The 27,838-nt window shown below is 33.9% G+C and overlaps 1 protein-coding gene across 2 annotated transcripts in view; it reads left to right on the top strand.

The window, feature by feature from the left end:
* The first annotated feature begins 238 nt into the window (after positions 1-238).
* Positions 239-27,838, top strand: part of LOC145266561 (cytochrome b-c1 complex subunit 2, mitochondrial-like) — a 58,851-nt gene continuing 31,251 nt past the window's right edge. For both annotated transcript variants that reach the window (XM_080122379.1, XM_080122378.1), the window contains exons 1-9: positions 239-396; positions 8,718-8,801; positions 12,486-12,635; positions 14,849-14,913; positions 15,167-15,223; positions 16,186-16,310; positions 18,975-19,072; positions 22,134-22,284; positions 24,500-24,563. In XM_080122379.1, coding sequence (XP_079978505.1) covers positions 355-396; positions 8,718-8,801; positions 12,486-12,635; positions 14,849-14,913; positions 15,167-15,223; positions 16,186-16,310; positions 18,975-19,072; positions 22,134-22,284; positions 24,500-24,563 — 836 coding nt within the window. In that variant the 5' untranslated portion in view covers positions 239-354. The remainder of the gene's footprint in view (positions 397-8,717; positions 8,802-12,485; positions 12,636-14,848; positions 14,914-15,166; positions 15,224-16,185; positions 16,311-18,974; positions 19,073-22,133; positions 22,285-24,499; positions 24,564-27,838) is intronic.

Raw genomic sequence — 27,838 nt, 5'->3', positions numbered from 1 at the left:
CGCGCTCAAGATCAGAGGAGAGAGAATTAGAGAGATATTTCTAATTAAGAGTAGGAGAGACAATTTTAAGTATTTGAGACGAAGGATGACCAACGGCACCCATTATCCCCACACTTTTGAATGGCTTTGTTCTTAATTTGTTCATTATGTATTTTTATATTTTGCGCAAATAAATATTAAAGTGTTAAATAAATTAAAATATGAAATCAATATAAATTGTTTCGTTTTTCGTTTCAGATTTCGTCTTTTTTACTCAGCAGCTCCTTCTAGCAAAGGGAGATAACTCAACCAAAAAGTTCCTTTAGACCTTCCATCCATTTACAAACTTGACGCTGACCAATTTCTAAGGAAACGATGGCTTCGAAGGTTTACCGGGGCCTTTTACGGCCTTTGAAGGTAAATTAATTTCCATTTCTAACCCGAACGCCCATTCTGTTAATGACCGATTCCTCGCCAAAAATTGTTTTCCTATCCATTTAGTCTTAATTTAGAAAAGAATCTAGCACATAACATTTACGCCACAATACAAGGTCGTTCTTGATGGCTTGTAACCTTTCGTAGTTTTAATAAAATGAAGTGAATTCAACTTTTTAATTTTTTGTTTTTAATTAATCTGATTTGAATGTGTGTTTTTAAGGAGCTTTAAATTAAGAAAAACATTTTGTTTTATTAATTAAATTCTTGTAAAACATTTTTATATCTGTTTCTTTTTTGGGTGTCATTGGAAAAGGACAAGACTTTGTACTTGGTAATGTTTAGTTTCGTATCTGAATTTGTTAAATGCGGTGAAAACGAGTGTTTATTTAATGGACATTTGATGAGGTCATCTGTGAGCACCGATCCCATGGGCCAGAAGTTAGAACTGCCGATTATCAACGCGATGGTTGTAGGTTCAGTCTCCGGCTAGCAGCACTGATGAGTTGTGATAAAACGAAACGGTACTGTATATGGACGACACGATATATATATAGAGAGAGAGAAGAGGGACTTTGTTAACTATTCTACACTTTCAGTAGCAATTTAATAAACAAAAAGGTGCTTATTCAAATTGGCACTTATGCGGCAGCTAAAAGTAAAGAAAATACAGAAAAGTGGGTGCTTCTGCACTATTGGGACGAAATTTCGGAAATCGTATAACTGAATTTCACATGAAAACAATGGTATCTACGTATTCCTCGTATTTTTAAGATGATTATATCCAAAAATTACGAAAATCGATCAGGTAGAAAATTTTATTTATTAAAGAAAATAAAAAATAGAATTTGATGAAAAAAAACGATCGTAAGACACAGAGTTCAAAGGGAAGGTAATTTTGCGTTTCGATTTAAACAAGATGGCGGCATTTTTTTCACCTGTTACCACGATTAAAGTTTTTTTAAAAAATAATTCAATAATATTCAGGTAATTCCGACTGCATAATTTGGAAGTTGCAAATGTAACTTATTAGAATTGACAAAAAAAAAAAAAAAAGAAAAAAAATCAGTTGAAGCAATTGTTTTTCTCTGAAAACTCGATTTATCGACTACAAAATCTCACCCCAATAGTGGAAAAGCGCCGAAAAGACGTACTCGTTACAGAACAAAGATGTCATATTCCAAAAATTACTTGGTAAAGTATTTTTATTTAAAATTAAGAAAATCAAAATTTACGATTTTTAGCAATTTTACTACTAAAACTACATTGAATTTTTCACCTCAATACTTCGATTTAAGTTGTGCCCCACTTTTTATTTAATCAAATTTAATCATGGACGACGAAAACACTACGATTCACATAGTCATAAAATTTGATTTGCTTGAATAAAAAAAATTTGGTGCTAGTGTACTTATTGATCCGCGCTAATTTTTTAAATAGTATTTTCAAGTTTAATTTAAGTTTTATGATATCTGTTTTTATTAAATTGTAAGGTTAAAGTACAGAATAGGCACAAAACACCCTCCCCATGTTAAGAATGGTTTTCTAAATGTTATTGTTTCAGCACGGGTCAATAAGTGCATAATTTAATATTTCATCTTTGTTTTGTGATTGGTATTTTTCGGCGCTCCTATATTGTAATTAGCCCGGGTGTTTGGAGGTGTGTGCTGAGCAAAAAAAAAAAAAAAGTGGTAGTAGGGAGGCAGGCTCGAACCCGTGACGCGAAGATGGAAAAAGAAAGTGAAAGAAAACCTGACGTATTACCCCTACTTCATAATGTGACCGGAAGTGTAAAGCGTTCAAATTTAACAAACTAAATCAAAAAGAGGACTTGCGGAAATGGCGTTTCTTTTAAACCTCCCATGAAGGCCGTTTTTAATGGGGGGGGGGAGAAGCTCCCCCCATAAAAGGGGGCACTCGGGCAGTATTTAAATAAACAGTAATTGTCTCAGTATGAAAGGTTTCTCCTACATTGACCAAGGACCAATTATAAAATAGATACTACCCGTGCGAAGGTCGGGATTTTGCAGTTGCGTTCGATCGGTTTCATTTAATTTATACAAAAAAGACAAACAAATACTTGAAACGAGGGAATTTTTTAAAACTTGATCAAAAAAACATAGAGACGACGATGCCGTTTACGAATTTTAGATATTATGATCTGGAAGTATGCGATAACTTCTTGCGGAATCTAACCGACGTGAGAAGCCTTTCGCCCATTTTGCCTTTTATATATTAGACTAGTGGGGGGGTACCCGGCGTTGCCCGAGTGTTTGGAGGTGTGTGGAGGGTGGGTTAGATCAAAACAAAAAAAAAAAAAAACGTTGGCCGGGTGTTTGGAGGTGTAAAAGAAAAAGTTTTAGTAGGAAGGTAGGCTTGAACCCTGAACCTTTGATGCGGAGGTGGAAAGGAAATAGAAAAAAAAAAACCTGCGACCTAACCATTTCGACCACGGGAATAGATGAATTGATAAGTGTGTTAAGTTGACTTTTATAAAGCGAAATTAACAGATGCGAGAATGTTAAGTCGCGTGATGTTTGACCTAGTTTTGCGCTGGAAGCCAGTTTCTGTTTTCCCCGCTACACGGCGATCAAAAATATCTCGAAAATAGCTTGTAAGAGTTGGGTAAATTAAAGATAACTGCGACCCGAGTTCCTTAGTCGTAGATATTATTATTTAGACAGCATATAAAAAGTTTTAAGAAGGAGCGAGCCAACCAAGAATCATGGCCAAAAAAGCCTTTTGTAGACATACACAAAAAGCGAACACACATACATACATACACACACATTTTCGCTTTTATATATATAGATTAACGGGGGTACCTGGCGTTGCCCGGGTGTTTGGGTGGGTGTATGTAGGAGAGGGTGACCCTGTTTTAATATTATAAAAAAAAAACATGATGTTAAGAAAAATTCGAAAAAACCAATACAAAGCAAAACAGCGAACAAACGTAAAAAAAAAAAAAAAAAAAGTGTAAAAGAGGAAAAAAAAAGTTTAGGTAGAACGACAGGCTTGAACCGGAAGCATCGAGGCTAAGGCGGAAAAAACATACCCGACACGTTACCCCCTACACCAAAGAGACATACACTTAATAACGGATAAAATTAAACCTTTAAAAACACTTGCAGGTGGTTGAAACTAACGCGAACGTTTTCTAGGTCAAACATGACATCATTGTCGTAGTAGCAGGAGCAGAGAAAATGAAGGAACGATTTTTTCGGCACCCTCCCTGTACAAAACTGATGATTTTAGGGTGAAGAAATTAACGTTTTTGCCCAATTTTTCGATATTTGTCGGGCGAAGATTGGAACTTTAAAATGATACCTATCTGGCGAAAATCCATGATCCGTTTCGAAAGTTTTTGCGAGACATACAAACACACATACATACATACACACATTTTCGCTTTTATATATATAGAAGACTAGCAGGGCGTACCCAGCATTGCCCGGGAGTCTGAAGGTGTGTTGTTGGGGGAGAGGGTAGATCAAAACATGGCCGGGTGCTTGGAGGTGTAAAAGAAAAAAAAAAGTTTTGATAGGAAAGTAGGCTTGAACCCGGAAGCCTTGACGTGAAGGTGGAAACAAAAGGGAAAAAGGCCAGACACCTAACCATCTGGGCCACGAGGGGAGAGGAATTGATAAGCGTGTTAAGTTAATGTTTATAAAGTGAAATTGACAGGTGCGAGGAAGTTAAGTCGCGTGATGTTTGACATAAAAACATGACGCAAGCAATAGCTGTTCAGCAGTTAAGATTTTGTGCGGGACAGTCTTTACCAAACTTTGGCTTTGGGGAAGGAAAAGCAGATGTTTATTAGGGAAGTGTTTACATCGCTTTCTGGAGACCACCGGTCGTGGGCAAGGGAAGTGACTAATCGAATCGAGTTTCGCTTGTTTTATTCCAAAAGATGAAAGCAACACGCAGCAATCCAAAAATATGGAATATTTAGCTTTTCAAAGTCGGGCAAATTAAATAGACAGGAGACCCCCCCCCTTGTTAACTCGTAGATATTATGATTTAGACGTGATATAAAAAGTTTTAAGAATGAGGGAGCCGAGCGAGCACATTTTGCCTTTTATATATATAAATAAAAGGAGATAACGAAAAAAATATATTGAATAGCAAGTAAAAAAACAAATGGTAAGTACGTAATTGTCAGGTATCAAATAGTAACATATCCAAAAATTACGGAAAACGATAAGATAGAAAAATATGGTAAATGTTTATTTTAACTGTGACACAACGCTGACCATTCTAGTTTGTTTTTAAGGATTATTGAAGCCACTGAAAATGGATCTGGCATTTAAACCTGTTGCAAATGTACCGTTTGCATCGTATTAACCCCTGAAGCCTGGGAGTATTTTGTGCTATTTCACAACTTTCGTTAACACTTTTTTTTTTTTTTTTTTACATGATGTGTTCGCGCATAGTAAAGTGACTGGTCATATCGTGGAGGAATCTTTAACGGAGATTTGAAATAAGAAAGTTTTCAAAAAGAAAAAGTGGTTCATTCTTTGTGTTGTTACGTAGTTTTTAATGCATTTTAATTGATCTAAAAGTTTAAGCTTTCACGAGATGTTTACAAAAGATATTATGTTTTTCGTTCTTTTTTTTTTGGAGGTGGGAATTCAATTATAATACGTGTATAGTTTTTAACAGGTGCTTCTGTGGTTTAATTGACCGTTTTGCCGTAAGAAGTTGTAAATTTTTTAACAGGAGCTTGTGCAGTTTAATTAACCGGTTTTCCGTAAGTAACGCACCGACATTAACCAATTAATTAAACCGCAGAACACCTGTTATTATATGCCTGTTAAAAAATTTACAAGTTCTATAATCTAATAGCCCCTTCAAAAAAAGAACGAAAAACATAAAAATGTCTTTGTAAACCGCTTGTGAAAACTTTTAGATCAATTAAAAAAAAAAAAAGCATTAAAAACTACATAACAACACAAAAAAATGAACCACTTTTCTTTTCTTTTTTTTTTTTTTTTTAAACTTTCTTATTTCAAATCTCCGCTACAGACTCCTCCGTGATGTGACAAATCATTTTACTACGTGTGTTCATATGCAAACGCATCATGTAAGAAAAGCATTTAATAAAAGCGGTGAAATGGTGCAAAATAGTCCCAGGCTCCAGGGGTTAATACCTTGCAAACAGTAAATTTGCGACGAGTTTAAATGCCAGATTCGTTTCCAGCAGTCTCGATAACCCCTAAAAACACAAACTGGAATGGTCGGCATTGTGTAACACTTAAAATAAACATTTACCAAAAAGAATTATTAATGAAAAAAAGAAATTTCTGAAATGAAGAGAAAAGGTTACTAATAAGTAAGTACAATTTAATGGCTGACTCGGTAGGAGACATGGTTTTGAACGCCGGCTGATCATATTTTTTTTTAATTTTCAATTATTTTTTTTATTGCATTTGAAAGATTATAGAGTAAATTTTTACATTAGGTTCAATTTTAAAGTTAATTTCTCAAAGAAAAAAGTGTATGAAATAAAAAAAAAAATATACATGGAATTAATCTTATCGTAAACCTGAAAAACTATATTTCACGTAAAAAATGCATTATGAAAAAGATTGTTTAAATTTTTCTGGCAAGATAAATGTAAATTTTCTGGAATTATTTCCAACTAAATTAAGTTAAAGTCTAAAGATAATGAATTAATGAAATAAATATACTTAACTTTTGCTAAAAAAGCTAATAATTATCCAAAAAATGTGCAGGCTGTAGCAACGAGGTTTATTTATTAATACCCAATAAAATATAGCGGCAAAATTCTAAAAAGTATGGAAGCACATAAAAACATTGACAGGCGTATCTGAAAATGACATCAGGTGGTTGGAGAGAGAAATGGGGAAAGACAAAGCTGTCTGGTTTTCTCCCCCCCCCTTCCAGAGCCATGCATCCATTCGTACCTATAGTGAACGTTTGTATAATTTTTACCATTTTTTAAAATTTAATTATTTGGTGGAGTTGTACAACCATCACCCCCATGCATAATTTCTATACTGATAGGTTCTTGGAAATTTTTTCACTGGATTATTTATTGGACACTAATTAACCAGATTATGAAAAAAAAAAAAAAAAAAATCATTTCGACATTTGATATTTAGTTACAACATTCTGGTAAATAGGTCACCCATTTTTTTTTTTCTTTCTAAATACGGAAGTGAAGTGTCTTTCGGAGATATGAAATGGTCCCATGTGGACGAAGCAATGTATCGGGAGGCATACGATATGAAAATTGACAACAGGATGTAAAATTATGAAACATTTCTCCAGCATGTTAGTGAAATTTATAATACTTAAAAAATTTACAAAAACATGCTACATTGCTACACATTAAATAAAAACACTAAAAACATATCCAGTTAGGTAGAAAAGTAACTTATATTTCCTTTGATAACATTTATTTGTTATATATTTGTTTTTTGACAACTTTTTCGAATTTATATGTACGGTAATACAAACCCAAAAAACTAAAGAAGTTAAAAAAAAAACAAAAAAAACTCAAAACTTTATTTTCATAAAAAACAAAAAAAGTCATGTTCATTCTGTCTTTTTTTTTTTTTTTCTTTGAGAAACAAAAATATTTCTGACTTAAAAATGCGGCAAGAGGCTCATGTCATTTTTACTTTCTATGGTTTTGATATTCCCGCGTTTTTATTGGTTACAAAATGGGTGACTGATTTACCAGAACATTGTAACTAAAAAGTGAGCACCCCCTCCAAATGTCGAAATAACGATTTTTTTTTTTCAATTTTTTTCTCATAATCTGGTTAATTAGTGTCCAATCAATAATAATCCAGTGAAAAAATTTCAAAAACCTACCAGTATAGAAATTACGCATGTACAAAACTTTGCCAATTATTTTTCTGTGTTCCTGCTTTTAAATTTTTTCAGTTTTATTTATTTATTTTTTTTTTTTCAAAAAATATTATGTCACGCTGATCATCCAAGCAAAGAAAACATTAGAATTTTAAATATAAAAATGACGCTAAAACAGTAAAAAGAAAGTAGAAATATTTTTTGCAATTATAATTTTTTGTGTGAAAATAAACAATGCTTAATTCAATGATGATATCGGTCGTTCCAAAAATTAATTTTTCTACAAGTTATATCGATTCCGTTAATACGGACTTTCTGTTTTAAACTTGGAAAAAATACCACAGGAATGTATGGAATGCTTCAGACTGCTTTTGGACCATCTTGCATGAATCAAACATCAGTTCTTTTGTTTTTTTTAGTAGCATAAGAGATTCAAGGAAGGCAGAGAGTCTGTAAGGAATGATGAGAGGTGTGGGAGAAATAAGGAAGTCAAAACATTACAGTTGATTGGCCAAATAAAGAATTTCATGGATAAGGGCCGTTGTGTGTCTATAGATACAATAAGTGCACAGTCTGATGTCAGTGTGGGAACTGTACACACAATTATTCGTGATGGAACTGAAGATGCAGAAGATTTGCTCAAAATTTGTTCCAAGTGTGCTCAAAGAAGATCAGAAAGAAAAACGTCATGAGCATCACAACAGTTCCTCACCCTCCCTATAGTCCAAACTTTGCTCCCTGTGACTTTTGGTTATGCCCTAAGCTCAAAGAAAACCTTAGAGACTGTCATTATGAGACAATTGAGGAGATGAAAGAAGCTATGACAAGGGTCATCGACATGCTTACACAAGAAAACTTCCATGAGGCCTTCCAGAAGTTGGAATGATATAACAAGTGTATTACAGCCGGGGGAGATTACTTCAAAGGAGACTAGAGTTTCATATGTATACTTTCAATAAGTGCCCCTACGAGAAAAGTCTGGAAACTTATTTAAGACCTCGTGCATCTTTTTTATTTAGATAAGAAAATCAAATTTCATGAATGTCTTCAGAGTGATTAGCATGTTGCCATTTTGAAAACGATGTCAAAACAAAATGAAATAACTCAACAATAATTCAAAACTTACAAAATTTGTGTTGTAATGCCTATGAATTCCTATTAATTGCTTAAAAATAATTTTCTTGGTTAAAAATGAAATTACTTGATCAATTTACTTGATTTTTGGAATATAGTAGTTTCGATTCATCACTGGTACATATGTCATACAGATTTTTCTTTATTTTTGTTTTTTAATATGGGGAAATTCTGGACAAGAATTGAATTTTTATAATTAAAAGGGGTTAAGCTTGATATTGTTTGAAAGAATCTGATATGAGAGTGGAGTCTGGGTCCTGCATAAATAAAATCCACTGAATAAAAGATGGAGAGAAAAAAAAAATTATCTCTTTATTTTTCTGTTTCAGGGTCGTTTGATGGGCACTCAAACTGCGGCTCTTCGTAAAGATACTGCAGAGGCTGGAATGCTCCTTCCAGACTATGAACCAGTGGTAAGTATGGTTTGTTTATAATATAAAGAGCAAACATCTGAATGTGTGTCTCACTAAAACTTGAAAAATACTCAACAGGCCCCTATAAAGTTGGTACTTTTTAAATCGACATAACCTCAGAAAAATATCTAAAAATTAAACCAAAAAAATTCATTCTGTATGGGTTCAAATGGCTATATATATATATATATATATATCATTTAATGTTATCAAGAAGTGAACACAATTTTTAATGTTATCTTATAAACATAAATAATTCTGATCTTTTTTTTTTTTCACAGAGTTATTTCCCTTGAGTTGACTTGAGTTATGTGGATATGTCTAAAGAGAAGAATGGGTTGGGCCACGCCCAGTTATAAATATTTATGAATGGACCGTGGCCGGGCAAAAAGAAAAGAGAAAGGGACAGAAGTTATATTACAGTTTTTCCTGGGCAATGCCGGGTAGCCCAGGTAGTATTTGATAATAATACAGTAGAACCTCAGGATATGGCGGTGCTAGGATACTTTTTTCTTTTCTCTTGGTTATATTTACCCTGCCTTACGGTGTTATTTATTTGATTACTAGCGGGGAGTACCCGGCGTTGCCTGGGTGTTTAGAGGTGAGTGTACTCGGGCGGGTGGGTGGTGGTGGGGGGGGGGTAATCAAAACAAAAGAATAAGCTAAGTAATCACCCTGTTTAAATATTATAAAAAAAATGTTAAAACTTTAAAAAATTGGGAAAAGAAAACAAAAAAAAGCTAACGTAAGGTAAACGAACAATGTTAAAATTTCTTAAAATCGAAAAAACAAAAAAAGAAAACGCGAATGTGATGGAAAAAAACAGAAAAACGAACGTTAAGTTCTTTAAAAATCTGAAAAAAAAAAAAAAAACATAGAACGTGAAAAATAGCTTAAATAACCCTATTTCAATATTAAACCTTTAAAAATCGAAAAGAAAAGAAAAAAGAAAAGACCTATCACACCACGATTTGAACTCATAACCTTTAGATAAAGTGTGCAAAAAAACCTGACACGTTACCCGCTCGGCCAACAATACAGAGTAGCTGAAACACGTTTGAATTTATTTATTTAAGTATTAAAAACAGAATTAACACGTGTCTGCAATAAAAGTTAACTCTGCTACTTCTATTTGACCTCATTAATGAGGTCAAATAGAAGTAGCGGAGTTAACTTTTGCTGCGGGACAGCTTTTGGGTTTGTTTACCCAACTTTGGCTGGTTGTTTCCCCAAGATGTTGAGGAGGGGGAAACCAGCTCCCCATTGTTCAGATTGAATAGCAATTGTCTGATATAAGGAGTTTAACCCCACGTTGATCAAAGCTGATTGCTTCTGGATGTTCCTCGGTGCGATTGCCGGGAACTGGGTATGCCTTAGCTTTGAATTAGTTTCAGTTTTATACAAAAAAGCTGAACGAACACAAGTCGAGCTGAAATAGCAATAATTTTGAAAATTGCACCCCTATTGGATCTTATTTACATACAACCAAATCTTATTTTTCACAACATTCGAAGGAACCTCCTGATATAAACTCCCTGTGATGAGGAAAACCTGATATTTTCATTGCAAAATTTGCTTTTGTATAAACTGCATTGCCTGAAGAGGTCTCTAGTTACTGGTAGCTAGCTGACCGAAACATGCTCATGAATGTGTAGTAACATATTACTGGTTATGTAAAAACAAATAAAAAGTATATATCTACACACACACACACACACACACACCAAGGAAATTTCTTAGAAGGCAATACAATGCAGAAATGTAGTAGATTGACACAAACTGAAGCAAATCAAAACATTTAACGTTGAAATAAGCTATACAGATTTCTCTTTTTATTAATAAAATATTTATATGTATTTTTTTATATTTCATACTTGCATTGTATTCTTTCTTGCATCAGTGTGGTCTGATAGCAGATCCGTATCGTACGATATTTCAGAAAATTATTTTCCGCAGGTATGTGTCTGACTTTTGTTCAAACATGTATACAGAGGCAGTTGTGAAGATGGGCAGTTTTGCAGAAATTGAAATTGACTTGATTTATATATATATATATATATATATATATAGCTTCTCTTCCAATTTTTGGATTTTAATCGTGCTAAAATGCACTTTATTTCCTTATGACAGGTTGATTGTTTCTATTTCTTCTGATGAGTTAAGGGCAAAATAGATTCACCACTGATAAATAATAAGTGATTGATTTTTTGCTACGAAACAGATACTGTCAAGAATTGTAAATGTGAACTGAATTAAAGGAATAAATTATAAGATGGTCAACATCATGAACTTTGGAATATAGTCTTTTGTCATTTATTCACTATATCGCTCTGTAATTACATTGAGCTTCTTAAATAAGGATTGGTATATAAGAAAATATATTTCCACAGAAATATATATATATATATATATATATGATAATGATTTTATTGCTATAGTTTCCTAATTTAACTCGAGCTCAATAATAAGTAGAACAGTACTATAGTTGGTTGCATATGTGCATACATATCTGTTGTGATTCCTTACAGAACTCAACATCCTCAGGCCAAGTTCTATGATTAAACTGTAGAATTTGGCCTACGAGTGTTGTTTTGTAAATAAAAATTATATATATATATATACACGACAAAATAAAATATTGGTATAGATTTATTTGTTAGATTAATAAGCAAAGACCTCATATAGGAAAGAAATTCTTTATACAGTGGTGTCAAAGTTAAAAAAAATTGACCTCTGCGGCCTCTATGAAAATACTCAGACAAATTTTGGTCTAAACATTTGAAATCTTACATAAACTGTATTCACACGTAGGGCAAGTTATGAACAGTACGTAGGGCCCGAGCAAAGCCGGGCTGAACTGCTAGTATATCTATAAAAGTGAAAGTCTGTCTGTGTGTGTACATTTCCCTACCAAACTACTCTGTCAATTTTCAGTCTACAGGCTCGATATTTGACATAAAGGGTATTGAGATTTGGGAAAATCTTGTAATCGGTTTTCGGCCAGAAATTTGGCTGTCAAGGGGTCAAAATTCAACAATTTGACCTTTGAAAACTCTACCAAACTCTTCTGCCAATTTTGGGTCTAAATACTTGAAATTTTAGATGTAGGTTACTTGTACATGTATCAAACTTTTTAATTTAATTTGAGCCCAAAACAACAAATGTTAAGGAGTCAAAAAGTTTTTAAAAATTTAACTTCTGCGGTCTCTACCAAATTGCTCAGCCAATTTTTGGTCTAAACATTTGAAATTTTACACAGTGTATTTAGACATACGGTAAGCTTTTTAATTGGTTTTTGGCCGAAGATTTGGCTGCCAAGGGGTTAAAGTTCAAAAGATTTGACCTTTGTGGTGTTTTTTACTCTGCCAATAAACATATTAACGCTTTTATTTTTACATTCCACAAATATTTGATTTTTGGCGTTAGATCCTGACATTCTAATACTACAGCTCGAACGTCATGGCTGAAACTCAGTTATGTGCTCAACATTAATTGGAAAAGTGAAATGGCATTTATCTTATCAAATTTTGGTAGCATTGAATTGTCTCCTTTTCTCTATAACTCTTGAAAAAAAAAAAAAGAAAAAGATGCTTCCAGTTAACTAATGCATACTAGTGCCAAAAAATTTGTATGACTGAAAAAAAAAAAAAATTTATTTTATTTTTTTTTTTTTTTTCTTTCCAGATTACAAAATTGCCCGATGGCCTCCTTATCGCATCCTTGGAAAACTTTTCTCCCGTTTCCCGAGTTGCAGTCGTCATAAACGCAGGATCCAGATTTGAAAGTGGTCACAATTTAGGTGTCACTCATATGCTACGTGTATTTGCTGGCATGGTAGGTCAGATTTGTGATAAAATGTTTTTTTGTTTTTTTTTGTCTTTGTATTTGATTACCTACAAATTATTGCAAAATGTGAGCCTGGTGTGGTTTAAAATGTAGTGGGAAAACAAAAAGCTATCTAACATTGTAACGGTGAAAAGAAAATGAAGCATTAAGAATTTTGAACAAACATTAATCATGGTGAAAGTAAATTTTTGTCAGTACGGATTCTCCGGGATAACTGGTTGCCCTCCTAGAGGTAAAATTGACCCCAAATCGTTCATTTGTTCACACTTTTCTCAATAACCACGCCTCAAAATTTTTTTTTTGCACAAATATTAGTCATGGTGAAATTAAATTTTTCGCTCATGGAAAGGAACCCTTTATGCTCAGTTTGTTTGTTTTTTTCTTTTCAAGAGAGTCACCACTTATCAAGGCTTGAAGTCAACTTGAGGATAATGCTTAATGAGTGTACAGTAGCCATTGAGACAACAACGTAGTGATCATTAGTGGTGGAAATGGGGTAGAATTTGATTATTTAAAAGTACGGCTCAATAAGAATTTGATTACATTGGACTTGAAGACGACCGTGTTGTAGTCAGCTGAAAAGCAGGCCAGTAGAACAAAGTTGTAGGCAGTTCTAGGAAAAAAAAGTAGCTCTGTTCATGGAATGTGTTTCAATTTCGGCACAGATGAGGAGTGGGGGAAATTGTTGATAGTGGTTGTAGTTGTACAAGTGTTTTTGTAAAAGTTTGGTAAGAATGGACCATAGATTGGAGCTCAGACGAGCACCTGCCATGAAAATCATGACATTTTAAAAAGAATGAATCGAGAAAGACAGGCAGTTGAATTTTTGATAGCTGAGAAAGAATGTGTGGAGCCGAGATTTATCGGTGGTTATTTGTGGTGATGTAGAAGAGAAGTTTTGTTAATTTCCTTACAGGACAAGAATTTTTGGATCAATTAGGTTTTAAAGACCCCGATGTAGAAAAATGAAAGAGTCGCCTTCGAGTTGACGTTGGTTGACTTTCGATGCAAACAGCATCCGTAAACAAATGAATAATAAAACCAAGTTGTGGTCGGGCATTGTCATGGAGGAGAATTGGGCCTTTTTTGTTGACTAATGCTGGGTGTTGTTGTCGAAGTTTCTGATGCATTTGTTCACAGCACTTTTCCTCCATAATGGTTTCGCCTACATTCAAAATACTAATGGATGAGACCGATTGCAGACCACCAAACAGTCAGTATGACCTTCTTTTAGTGCAGCTCTGGCTTCGTCAAATGTTGTGGAGCTTCGTCAGTGTCTAACCCTAACCCTAACCCTAACCCTAACCCTAACCTGTCTAACCACTGAGCTGAACATCGCCGGTTGTTGTAAAGAACCCACTTTTCATCGCAAGTCACAACCTAGGTCGTTCTTGTTGCATAAAAGAAGGGAAAATGACACTTCATGACAGCGTTTCTTTTGGTTGTCGTTAAATTCGTGAGGAACCCGTTTATCAAGTTTTTTTTTATCTTTCTAATCTCTCTCAAGTGGTTGGAAATCATTGTATACGTTACGTCTAATTCAGATGCAAGTTCTCGAACAGTGTGCATGGATTGGCTCTTAATTGATCCGTGTCAACATGCGATGACCGACCACTACACTAATAATCTTAGAGACTCTCGTCACTGCCACGAAATTTCTTAAACCACCATTGTGCTGTGATTCAGTAGTGGTTCCTGGGCCAAATGCTTCGTTGATATCATAAGTGTTTTCAGCAGCTTTTCAACCTAGCTGGGTCTGAAAAAAGAAAATTGTGTGAATTTTTTTTTCGTCTTGTATCAAACGTTCGAAAAGACACAATTGTTTTAAAACGATTGTAATTTAAGCGATATAAAGTATATAGTAAAAATATTATAACGTAAACTTATTTGAAAGATACATTATTTGAAAAATACATTATTTGAAAAATACATTATTTGAAATCAAAATTAAAAATCTTGCAAGAACTTTCTTGTCAGCCCAATATTTAGGCTTGACTTTTAAAATCCGGCCAACATAAAGTTAGGTATATTATACATATAATATTTAAACACTGAACTGTTGAAATTGGTGAGGGCTTTACAGAAAAACCCAATATTTTAACAAATGTATCTTTGCTAATGTCTATGAGGAAAAGGATTGACCAAAATAAAAAAAAAAAAAAAAAAAAAGGTTGAAAATAAAATTTTGTTTCTCGTTTTAGGGAACAAAAGAATCCTCAGCGTTTGGTCTCACCAGAACAATGCAGCAAAGCGGAGCAAATTACACGTAAGCATTTTCTTAACTTTAATTTCTAAAGATTTGGTGTTGTTAAATGATGAAAGAACTCCATTTTTTTGTCTGCCTGGCCTATAACATATTACTTATTTATGCTTAGCATAAATGTTGTGAGATTTTCCAAAGTTTAAAATAAGAAAAATAAAAACAAATTTCATGATTTTCACTTTTTCCTATACATATTGTTTTTGTTTTTTTTTTATTGCAATACTTAACTTTTTTTTTTTTTTAATTTTTTTTATAGTTGTTCTACTAACCGAGAATTTATAACCTATCAAGTTGACTGTATTCGGGATGACCTGTAAGTGTTATTTTTTTTTTTTTGTTATCTTTTCTTTTTTTTTTCTTTATCTTTTCTTTTTTTTTTCTTTATCTTTTCCTTTTATCTTTTCTTTTCCTTTTATCTTTTCTTTTCCTTTTATCTTTTCTTTTCCTTTTATCTTTTCTTTTCCTTTATCTTTTCTTTTCCTTTTTTCTTTTCCTTTTTCTGTCCTTTTTTATTTTTCTTTCCTTTTTCTTTTTTTTCTTTTTTTGCTTTTTCTTTCCTTTTTCTTTTTCATTTCTTTTTTCCTTTCTTCCATTTTCACTTTCTTTTTCCCTTTTCCCTTTCTTTTTCCCTTTTACCTTTTTCTCTTTCCTGGTTCTTTTTCTTTTTTTTCTTTTTAAGTCAAATAACATGGTTCAACAACAAATACCTGAGATTGTCTAGTCAAAAGCAAATATCAATATGTCAGCTTAAATGCTATTTAGGCCTTACTTTTTAAAGTCTTACAAGATAACTGCATCATAAGCAAAGTACAGCAAAACCCCAGAATATGGTATTAATCCGTTCCGGGGTTGGTGAAATTGCTGTATGGCGAGGCCTAAGCAAATTTTTATACAGTACATATTAAAAATTAGTAAAAAAATATGGTACATTATATAATACACATGTATATAATCAAATAACATTATAAATAACACTGTAAAGCGGGGTATACACCGTAACCAGGGGCTGGAAAAACAACATATTCTACATCATAACCTGAAAAAAACGTTACCCAGGGTCACACTGTATTTGGTCATTTTATTCTACATAAACATATATGGTTTTTCAAGCTAACTAACCCAAGCTCAGTAGCTGCCCCAACAGGTCACTTTTTTTTTCTATCCAGAATGTTACAAAAACAATATTTTCAAATATTTGTTTAACAGAATCTTTTTTTCTCTAATATATTAACAGAATGGTTTTTTTTCTTTTTTTTTTTTAAAATTCTTTTTCAGCGATAATCTTGTCCCAATTATTAACAACGCCATCAATAAACCGGCTTTCAAACCATGGGAGGTCAAAGACCTTCAAGCCAATTTGGCTTTGGACAGAGCCGTCTTTCAGACACAGCATCCTGTTTGTAAGTTAACAATTCTTTTTCGCTTGTTTAACCAAAATGTTTTGTGGTACGAAAAGAGAAACACCAATGGTGAGTAGTCACTAGTGGTGAGAGTATGGTGTTGTTTACTAGCGGGGGTGCCTGGCGTTGCTCGGGTGTTTGTAGGTGTTTTAAAAAAAAAAAAAGGCTGGAACCCGTACTGCAAAGGAGGAAAGAAGGTGAAAAAAAGACTTGGTAACAAAACAATAAAAGCTAGAAAGAGAGAGAGGTGGGATCGAACTCGAACTTTCTCGCTAACCATTACGCCATAGCGGATAGTTAAGTGAATGAGTTGGTAATTAAGTTAAAAATCACACAGACGCAGAAATGAACGTTGCTTTTATAGCTGGCTGGAGGCCAGTTAAGCTTGCCACTTTCTGTCATTTTATTTATTTGTTTCCTCACGATGTTGGGGAAAACTAGCTACCCCCAAAAAGGGGGAACTCTGGCAGTATCAATAGCAATTGTCTGATATGAAGCCCCCCCCCACATTGATCAAACCTAATTGCCTTCAAAATGTCCCGGCCGATAAGGCCAAGTGGATGCCTTTGCTTCGATTAGTTTCGCTTTATTTATATGAGAAAGACAAACAAGCACTGAAAATGAGGGAATTTTTTAAAACGAGATCAAAAAAAAGATAGAGACAATGTCCGTTTGCAAATCGGAGATATTACAATCTAGGAAGTATAAGGAAACTTATCCCGGAATGTAATTGACGCAGGAAGCCCGATGAAAAAAAGCCTTTCGTGGACATACGTGAATGCTTGAGCTCATTTTGCCTTTTATAGCGGGGGGTACCCGGCGATGCCCAGGTGTTTGTAGGTGTATGTGTTTTTGGGTAAATGAAAACAAAAATCGTCATTGGTTGTTTTAAAAAAAAAGACGCCTTGACGCGCAGTTGGAAAATAATAAAGTGTGAAAAAAAAAAACCCGTGCGACGTTTAACGGCAGGTGCCCGTTTTTGACGAGTTAATGACGTCAACTTTGAGTGTGGGACAGTGTTTTATTTACCGCGAGTCTGTTCGCTTCTTCTTTTTATATGAAAAAGCTTAATGCACATGTGGCGATCGAAAATTGTTGAATATTTATCTTTTCAAAGTCAGGCAAATTAAATAGACAGGCGACCCCCGGTTGTTAATTCATAGATATTATCATTTAGACACAATATAAAAAGTTTTAAGAAGTTGTGAGGCGACCGATCGGTTCTCGGAAAAAAAGCCTTTCTTGGACATACACAAAAATGCACACACACAAACATTTTCGCTTTTATATTTATAGACTAGCAGGGGTGCCCAGCATTGCTTGGGTGTTTGTAGCTGAAAAATGAAAAAAAAAAAAAAAGTTTTGGTAGGGAGTTAGGCTCGAACCCAAAGCCTTGATGCTAAAGCGGAAAAAAAAGTGTGACACGTTACCGCGACGCTAAGCAGGCAGAGAAGTGAGAATGGGTGAAATTAAAAGTCTAAAAAAAAAAGCAGGTGGTTAAACGAACGTCAACGCCTGGTTTTCTAGGTCAAACATCACGCCATAGAGAAATGAAATCGCAGCACGAATTTTGTAACATGAATGTCGCTCAAATAAAAGATGCAGACGACCTCATTTCATAAATCAGATATTATAATCTAGAAAGTATATAAAAAGAATTAGTGACCCCCCCCCTCAACAAAAGCCTTTGCCGGACATAAAAAAAAAATGCACACACACATTTTCGCTTCTATACTTTTATATTATAGATTAGCGAGAGGTACTCGGCATTGCCTGAGTGTGGAGAGGTGGTGTAGTGATAGTGAGGAACTCCGCTAGGCATCCCAGTTGGAGAGAGGTGTGTAAAAAAAAAAAAAAGTGGTAGTAACAGGGGGGTGGGGTCAAAACAACAGTAGGCAGCCCGGTTTTAATTGGTTTTTGGCCAAAAATTTGGTTGCCAAGGATCAAAGTTCAAAAGAATTGACCTTTGCAGTCTCTAGCAAACTATTCAGCCAATTTTGGGTCTAAACATTTGAAATTTTACCTAAAGAGTATTCAGACATACAGCAAGCTTTTTAATCAGTTTTTTGGGTGAAAATTTGGCTGTGAAGAGGTCAAAGTTGAAAGAGTTGACCTTTGCAGATTCTACCAAACTCCTCCGGCAATTTTGAATTTTTAGATGTAGATTACCTGGACAGGAGTCAAACTTTTTAATATATATATACATATACACATAAAGTTATGAACAGTACATAGGGCCCAAGCAAAGCCAGGCTGAAATGCTAGTATATTAAATAAGAAAATCAAATCTTCTGAGTAACCAGAGAGCAATTGTCTTAACTGCCATTTAAAAAAAAAAAAGAAAAGAAAAAAGAAATCTCAACAAAAGGGAGATAACTTAACAGTAATTCATACTAAATAAATTTATATTGTAATGTCTACAAATTCCCATTGTTTAAAAATGATTTTCTTGATAAAAATAAGACTATTTGATCAATTCACATGACTTTTGGAATATGATATTTTTGTTTCATTATGGATACGTACATCATACAGATTTTTCTTTATTTTTGTTTTTATTTTTTTAATATGGGAGGAATTCTGAACTAGACCCCTTTATTTTATTTTTATTTTTTTAACTTTTTCTTGAAGAAACAATTGTATTTATTTTTTTATTTATTTCAGGCGTTAGTGAGTTGCTGCATGAAGCCGCATTCAGAACAACATTGGGAAATTCCGTCTGCGCCCCGCAGCATATGATCGGCAAATACAATCCTGACATGGTAAGGAATCAAATGTGTTCCATTGAGACGCACAAATTGTATATTGCTTTTTTTGATACGTCAAGAAAAAAAAAAGAAAACAAGCTACGTTTAAAGCATTCTTTCTGACCTGAAATGCACCAAACATTGATGTTATTGCTTTTTTTTACTTTCCCTTTCCTAAACTCAATCATGTTCTGCAAAGTTAAAAACAATTGGTTATAGTCAGCTAACATGGGCACTTTCTAATTTCCGGCGTAGAACTATAGAAACCGGTGCCAGGTGAATAGGTTCCTTTTTTTTTCATGAATTATTTGTTGTTTTGATTTAAATAATTTTATTTTTGTACTTTCATAAACATGTTTCTTGTATAAATTCAAGTAAAAATAAAACTTTTATTTTTTAAAAATTAAAAAAAAAAAAAAACTTATTTTTATAATTTCATAAACATATTTCTTATAAAATTTCAAATAAAATAAAATTACTTTTAAAATTTTGTTATTAAAAGTGCAAATAAAGACTAATTGTGTTATTTTTATCTTTTTATAATTTTGTTAATTTTTATTGTATACTTTTCTATAATGTCCTTTTCTTATATTTTATTTCAATAAATCGCTTCACAGTAAAAAATACCGAAGAAGAAAAAAAGTAAAAGAACTGATATGCCTTGTCACCGTTTCCGGTAGCGTTACGTCGGAAATTAGGAAGTTTGTTATCTGACTATAACCCAACAATTTTTCTCTACAAAACAAGCAAACTAAACACCATGAATAAATATTTAAAGATCTAAACAATTCGAAACATTAAAACTTTCTTCAAAATTACTGGATTCGCCATTAAATAACCTGAAAATGGTTGAGATGCCATAAAACAAAACAACCAAACCAAACACCATGAATAAATGTCTTTTTAATTGTGATGAGTAATTTGTATATTTATTAATTTTATTTGTGAAGTGTTATCCTCATCATCATAGTTGTTGTTCTTTCACCACTTTTCAGCCAACTGTTCCTCTGGCTTTCCTTCAGCGGTTAACTGTGACAGGATAGGAATCGCAGTTAACCACAACAAATATGAAGATGAGGATAACAGTTTGCAAATAAAAATAAATAAATATTAGCATTACAAGCGTATGCTGTATTTTTGTGGACCTCGGCATTATTACATAAAAAGAAAAAATCAACTTATAATGATATAAATATACCATCTATAAATATAAAAGTGAAAATGTATGTATGTATGTGTGTTCGCTTTTTCTGTATGTCTACAAAAGACTTTTTTCAGAGAAGCGGTCGGTCGCTTCACAACTTTTTAAAACTTTTTATATCACATATAAATCGTAATATCTCACAGTTAACAACGAAGCTCGCCTGTCTATTTAATTTGCTCGATTTTGGGAAGATAAATATTCAACATTTGTCGCTCGCCGCATGTGGGTTAGTCTTTTTCCTATAACATCTTGGGAAGCGTTCCCGCCCGCAGTCAAACTTGACCTCATTAAAACGGGCACCTGCCAAATCCAAGTAATTAAATAAATTCAAACGTATTTCCGTTAGCATCTCGCGGTGGGGCAATGGTTAACGTCGCACATTTTTTTTTTTTTTTTTTCACACTTTAATTTACAACTTTGCCTCACGGGTTCAGGTTCGATCCTCATACTTACTTTTTTTGTTTTTTGACCCCCACCCCCAGAGTTTACACACGCACCTCCAAACACCCGGGCAATGCCGGGTACCCCTCGCTAGTGAATAAATAATTGAGTATATGAAAAACCTGAAGCATAAAGTTTGGCATTAAATAACCCAAAAAGTGGTTGGTAAAAAAAAATAATCAAACCAAATCGTTTTGCAAAATTGTCTTGACCTCCTCCTCAGTAATATTCTGGAATTTTTACTAAATGATATGTTTTGATTATTTGGTACTAGTGCATTATATTTGAACCAGATGTAATTTGGCGTTCGTCTTTCCCCGGAACATGACGTCAACTGCTCGGGTTTAGCTGCTGTCTGATTTAACATGGTGATCAGCCAATCACAACGCAGCATGCTTAGTTTCAACTCGATGTGTGTGCAAGTGCTACTCCTGAGCAGCAGACGAGAAACTGGATAAATATTGGAAGAAGAAGAGAAAAAAAAGAAGAAGAGAAAAAAAAAGAAGAAAAGAAAAGAGCAAAGCATGAATTTGACTGCCTTGGGCCAACAGCTACAGACATTGGACGCCATAATTGACTTTTGTCAACAGCGGAAACTACTGGCAAAAACAATACAATGTGCAACGTACGGCCACAAGTGCAGTCTAGCAAAAAGAGGGAGTATTTGCGACGGCTATGGCTAAAAATGTGTGAATTACTTGAAAAAATATGTGAAAAGGGAAGACCTTAACCCTAATCTGAATACTTTCCTAAAAAGCATGTGTGACTTTAAAACAAAAAAGAAAGTTTGTTCCAATTTTTCTTTATAAACAAAAAAAAAAATACTTGAAAACAAAAGAAAGTTCTTTTCCAATTTTCCCTCTAAAATAAAATGAAATCATCGCATTTTAAAACAAATAAACTTGTTGAAAAACAACTTGTTCCTTTTGAACCTTTTCTTGAAAACATTTGCTTAAAATTATTTCTTTGACAAAAAAAAAAAATGCATGTCAAAAATTCATTGAAAAATCACTTGGTAATAAAGAATTTATTTTTTTTATTATTTGTTAATAAAAATAAAAAAAATTATGGCAGGTTTTTCTTTCTTTTCATGTTTCTATATTTGACATTTTGCTATTTTCTTTTACGTAGCATTGTTATGATTACATCGGCAACACTCGGCATAATCAGGCTGTTGACATATGCTCTGGGGAAAGCCGAGTGAACGCTGAGTTATGTTTGGTTCAAAGGATGTACTAGTACCAATTATTTTATTCATTTAAAATCCTCTCATACTATTCATCATCATTCGACTGATAATTTATCCATTTTATTAATCCTTATCCTCAAGAGCCTTCTGCTCTTGATGAATAGTGACTTGTTTGTAAAGATTAAAAAAAAATTATGTCTGTTTCCATTTTTTAATCTGGTTTTAAACTTTTTCTTTTCAAGTTGCACGAATTTGTCAGTAACTTTTATACTGTGGATCGTATGGCCGTTGTGGGTCTTGGAGTCGACCACGACCACCTGGTCCAGTTATTCTCCAACTGTAAACCGAGCCCATCGTCCGGCATCAGTACACCAAAGGCTAAATACTCTGGAGGTAGGACTTTTTCTTTTTAAACTAAGATCAAATTGCATTCATCTTGGAAGAACATCACATACTCCCTAACTCTATTTTTTCTTTTCCCATCTAGATTTCAACCCCACTTAGAGATCGACTTGTTTGTTTTCGGTTCCGATCAAGCCGGAAAATAGTGGGCAGTATATCATTTAGACAGGGTTGGGAGGGCCTTACTAAAATCTTTTTGTATTTTTTATCCCCCCCCCCTACACACACCTTATGCCAATGAAATTATTTTAATACAAGCGATTTATTTATTTATTTTCATATTTATTTAATAAAAAAAAAAAAAAAATCGATTTGGGAATCTTAAGTAGGACAAACCCCTGAAGTGAATGTGGTATTATGGTGATTGAGAATTCTAGTTATGAAAATGATAGACATATATAAGGTACAGTGACAAGGATGGCCATAGACCCCCACCCCTCACCCTCCCCAACATTTTTGAATGGCCTAGTGCCTAATTTATTTTTGTATTTTTCATAAATAAATAATTTTTCGAAGTGTACTATCTGTTCTCCACAACATCAATGCATTTGATGCCAAAAATTTTTATATAATTATCTCCTTTGAAAATGCAATGCTTAAAATATTTTTAAAATGCTATCGTTTATTAATAATTTTAATTATAAAAATAAAGGAAGGAATTGTGTATATATAAAATGCTGAAAAGGTGGGGGTTTGCCTCTATCATGCTAGAAGACTACTCGCACCTGAGAGCATCCTGTACCTCTACAAGGCCACCATTCCCCCAAGCATGGAGTATTATTGCCACGTCTGAGCTGGTGCATCTACCACTAGTCTCTCTCTCTTTCTCTCTCTCTCTCTCTCTTGGATAGAATCCAAAAAGGTGTTTCCAATCTAATAGGCCCCACACTGTCATTAGGCTCCAACTCCTGTCCCATCATCGCAATGTTGTATCCTTGTACCTGTTTTACAAGTATTTAAATGGAATGTGCTCTGATAGACTCCTTGCACTTGCGTCCTCTTGACATACATATGCCTGACAAACCTGCTTAGCAACAAAATCACACCCCTTCTACTCTGATAGTTTCTTCCTTCGAACAGCTAGGCTTTGAAATTCCTTTCCTGCTACCTGCTTCCCTGACTGTACTGATATACAGAAGCTTAAATGTAATGTAAACCAACATCTTGTTAATCATTTCTAGGTGTGGTCCTAACTAGTAGTCCAAGATGTCTTGTTTGGGGTGAACATGAGTAAAAAAATAAATAAATAAATAGCATTTGTTAATACCAATTATGAATGTATATAACATAATAGTAAGAGAATGTTATAGTTTGCTTAAAGCATTGTGGCGTAGTGTGAAAAGAGTTGTATTTGAAGGCTACGACAATGTAGTCTGTTGGGTTCAGAACAACGTGGGTAAAAAGGAATAATGAAAATATTTAAAGATTTCAATAATTTTCAATTATAAAATATTTATTCACCAACATAGTCTGCCACGTCAGGATGATATTGTGGCATTAAGTTCTCAAATTTTCGAGGTATATCTCCTCTTCACTCAGTGGAGGTATCTTCTGGCATAAACATACCTGGGGGCAATCATATGAACCGAAAATAACACTTATATTAAAAGTGAACTCTACTTTTCGGGTCTAGATAGTAAAACGTATTTTCTTTTTTAATATTATCGAGTGTGAATCCTAACCTCACAATATTATTGGTATTAATAAATTAAAAGTAAAACTATATATTTAAAAACTAAACTCCTTGGTCTTTTGGTTAAGATGAAGGTATCTGTTCTTTATAACAATTGGCACCATTTGACATTGGAAGTCTTCATGTAGAAGACCTAAGAAATTGGTCCTGGATATGACCTTAAACTATATCCGATGGTGAGGCCCAGATTGTGGGCTTTGGGGGGTGTGGAGCCATCCCTTAATTGCCATTGCTCCCAGGTCCACTCTGACCCGGAGTGATTATTACTGTTAGGGTCCCAACTATGGGTTAAATAGAAACCGACTTGGGGAAAAAAAAAACGAATGTATTTTATTAAAAAAAATTTTTCTTCAAAATCACTGGATTCAGCATTAAATGACCTGAAAAGGGTTGATATGCTGTAAAACAAAAACTACCAACCCTTAGAAAAATTCAAAATACAGATGTATAAACAGAATACTGCTTATATTTATAAGTGAATAATGGAATTTTTTTTTTTTTTTTTTTTTAAAGGCGAAATCCGAGTCAACAATGGTAGTGAACTAGTGACGGCTGCTTTGGCCACTGAAGGACCTTGGTAAGAAAAAAAAAAACAACAACGCTTTACTCTTTTAGTCATTCGGCTGTGCATGTGTTTCTTTTTATTTTATTTTTTTTTTAAATGCCTTTGCACTTTTCTGGCTCCCAATACATTGTACATTAGATTTTGTTTACATAGAAACCTATAGAAAATTCACCTACAAATATGGAGAATTAAATTGGATGAAAACGCTTCTGTACAGATAAACAAGTATATTTATTTATTTGCGGTAACGGTGTGGAGAGACCTAGAAATAAATGGCCACAGTTGGCATGTGCCTGCTGTAGGGAAGCAGTGGTGTGCTAATCTAGAACACTTCAGGTAATGTGATTATTCAAATTTAGACGCCATTTGGAGTCTGAGGTGACAATAAGGTAGATTTTTTGCTTGACAGATATCTTTGGGGTTTTGGACACCACCTTGTCCGTGGATGATTTTTTTTTCTTTTGCTGGTTAGAAAAAAAAAGAAAGAAGTTTGATTTTTGCTAAATCATTAGAGCCTTATTTTATTTATTTATTTTTGTGTTATCATTTGGCTGGATTTTTTTTTTTTTCCTCGTGTTTTATCTTTCTCTTTTTCTCCCTTCCTAGCCCCATCTTGCTTTCTTTTCCCCTCTTATGACCATTCTTTCTGAAAACTGAAAATATTAATATTGCTGGGAGGGGGGGAGGTTTTGAATAATTCATGATGAAGGTAAGGGAGTTAGATGACTATTGTTTCGTCAAAGAATGACTTCCTGTTCCTTTCCCTCTACCTTTTGATGTGGTTGAAACTTAAGATTGAAAAGAATTCATAAAGGTGGCTCGTTGACTTTTGTTTCCTCACTCTCCTCACATAACATGTAACCCTTATCTACCATGCACAGTCACAGCGGATTTCAAATTAAATGCGATCCCCAAATGCGGGATCACAAATCTAACGTCATCTCGTCTCAGACCCCTTTTTAAATGTATTCAGGCATTCACTGGATGCTGGAACTATGACTAAACCATTAGATTTACCTCTGAGGTATTCAAAAAAGTGCAGACTTTAACGCCTGTGACAAGAGGTCATCATTCGACCAAAAACGTTTGTCGCTTGAAAAGTCTGATTTGTTGACGTCTGAAAAACTAAACTTTCAAAATACAAAAAAGGTAAAAAGAACAAAAAAATGATTAACAAGTCGTTCCTAATGTTCAACAAGATTTTCAATACTTTTTTAGTAGAAATCATTTGGTTTTGACTCCCTAAACACGGGCTAACCCTAAGTCCCCATGGCTACACTCTTATCTTCGTCTAACGATGAACCCTTCAAAATGTAACCAGATGCTCAGAATGCACACAACATGTGCGACACTAAGTCTGTGTGACAATACCGTTAAATTGTTGGTTGGTCGTTTGTTGTCAAACGCTGTAGTTCAGTTCTTCTTTGTAGATGTTCTGATGTTCCTGGCATACTGCTTCTCTCAGCTGTAGCTTGGTGTCAGGTTCAGGGGATTTCGATTTGACAGCAAATAAAAAAATCAAGATAGGAAGAAGAGAGAAAAATGCAAAAAGAGAAAAAAGAAAGAAAGAAGAAAAATAAAATTCAGTTTCATTTTGACTGGAAAACCAAGATGGAGGTTTAGCTAAGAGCAGGTATCTGTGAAACTACAATAACAAGCAAGGGAGATCACTCTAATGAGAACTTATATAAAATATATTTTCTCTTATTATGAACCATGAATGTCAGTGACAAAAAAACAAAACTGAAATCAATTTATTTTTGCCATGGATTATAAGGAAAACCTAATTTCTACCAAATCGCTAGAGCCTTATCTCCACATTTATTTTTTATTTTTTTTTTCAGTGCTATTTAACTGAATTTTATTTCTCTTCCTTGCCTTTCTTTTCCCTCTAATTGACAGTTCTTGCTGAAAACTGATCTTAATTTTGCCATGAAGGCTGACACTTCAAACAATTTACAGTAGGAGTAGGAGGTGTTAGATAATATTTTTTTAACAAAGAATGACTTTGTGTCTTTTCTCTTTTGTATGTACAATCACTTTTGTATTAATTTTAACTTAATTGTAAAACGGATGTTAAATTGAATTTAATGGTGATTGCTGTTGAGCATCTTGTATGAATCAGATGATCATTGTTGCCATTCGTTTCCTTGATATCTTTCTAGTTAGAAATCTTTCTAGAAAAATGGGAGGGATCACGAGAAGGTTGCCAACCTCTCAAAGTGAAAGTTTTTTTTCTGTTGAACGAACAGGATTTGAACTTGGCATGCCAGATTGTCAGTCTGTATCATTAACCACCCGACCACTATCATCTTCCTGTTGTCGTTGTGGTTAAGCACTATTCGTTTATTTCGTATGGATCAGATAATTATTGTTGGCATTTGTTTTACCGATATCTTTCCAGTTGGAATTAGGTATTTACAGGAAGACCCACGTGAAGGTTGCCAACATCTGTAATGAAAGTGTTTTGTGAAATGAACTAGATTCGAACTAGGCACACCCAGGTTGTCAGTTCGTGTCATTAACCACCTGATGACCGTCACCTTCATGATGATACTTTGGGTGATCTTTGAGCAATATTAACTTGAGGAGGGATCATTCTGAGTTAAATTTGCATTGAACACTTTGCCCATACCTAAAAATTGAACACTTTGCCCAAAAATTGAACACTTTGCCCATACCTAAAAATTGAACACTTTGCCCATACCTAAAAATTGAACACTTTGCCCATACCTAAAAATTGAACACTTTGCCCATACCTAAAAATTGAACACTTTGCCCATACCTAAAAATTGAACACTTTGCCCATACCTAAAAATTGAACACTTTGCCCATACCTAAAAATTGAATACTTTGCCCATACCTAAAAATTGAACACTTTAAGATAATTGATAGGAACCAGATGATTTTGATGATGATAACACTTGTAATGTTACCAACACATTGTAGCCTCAGTCGCAAAGTAGACAAAGAATGGAAATCAAAGCTTCAATTCTTTTTTTGTTGTACAGCAACATTTATTTTCTCATTCGCCCGCCATGCGTAACTTCTGGTTACAGCTGTGACATCTCTCACGTAATTGTTGTCTCTCCTTTTTAAAGTCTTCTTTTTCCTTACCGTGCCGTCATTTCACTCACGGCTCGGTATTTGTATATTGCTGTCCACACCATGTTACATACTGGATCTTAATTGAAATCTAGTGCTTCTAGCTTAAAAAAATAAAAAAATTTTTTTGATAAAATGGTTAAAATAATTTTGGTTCTTGTCCAAAATTTCCCTATATTAAA

This window comes from Euprymna scolopes, chromosome 41, assembly GCF_053919585.1.
Source record: "Euprymna scolopes isolate OS-2025 chromosome 41, ASM5391958v1, whole genome shotgun sequence".
In the NCBI taxonomy this organism is placed as follows: domain Eukaryota; kingdom Metazoa; phylum Mollusca; class Cephalopoda; order Sepiida; family Sepiolidae; genus Euprymna; species Euprymna scolopes.
The sequence above is the reverse complement of the archived record's forward strand: the minus strand, read 5'-3'. Positions and strand labels throughout refer to the sequence as shown.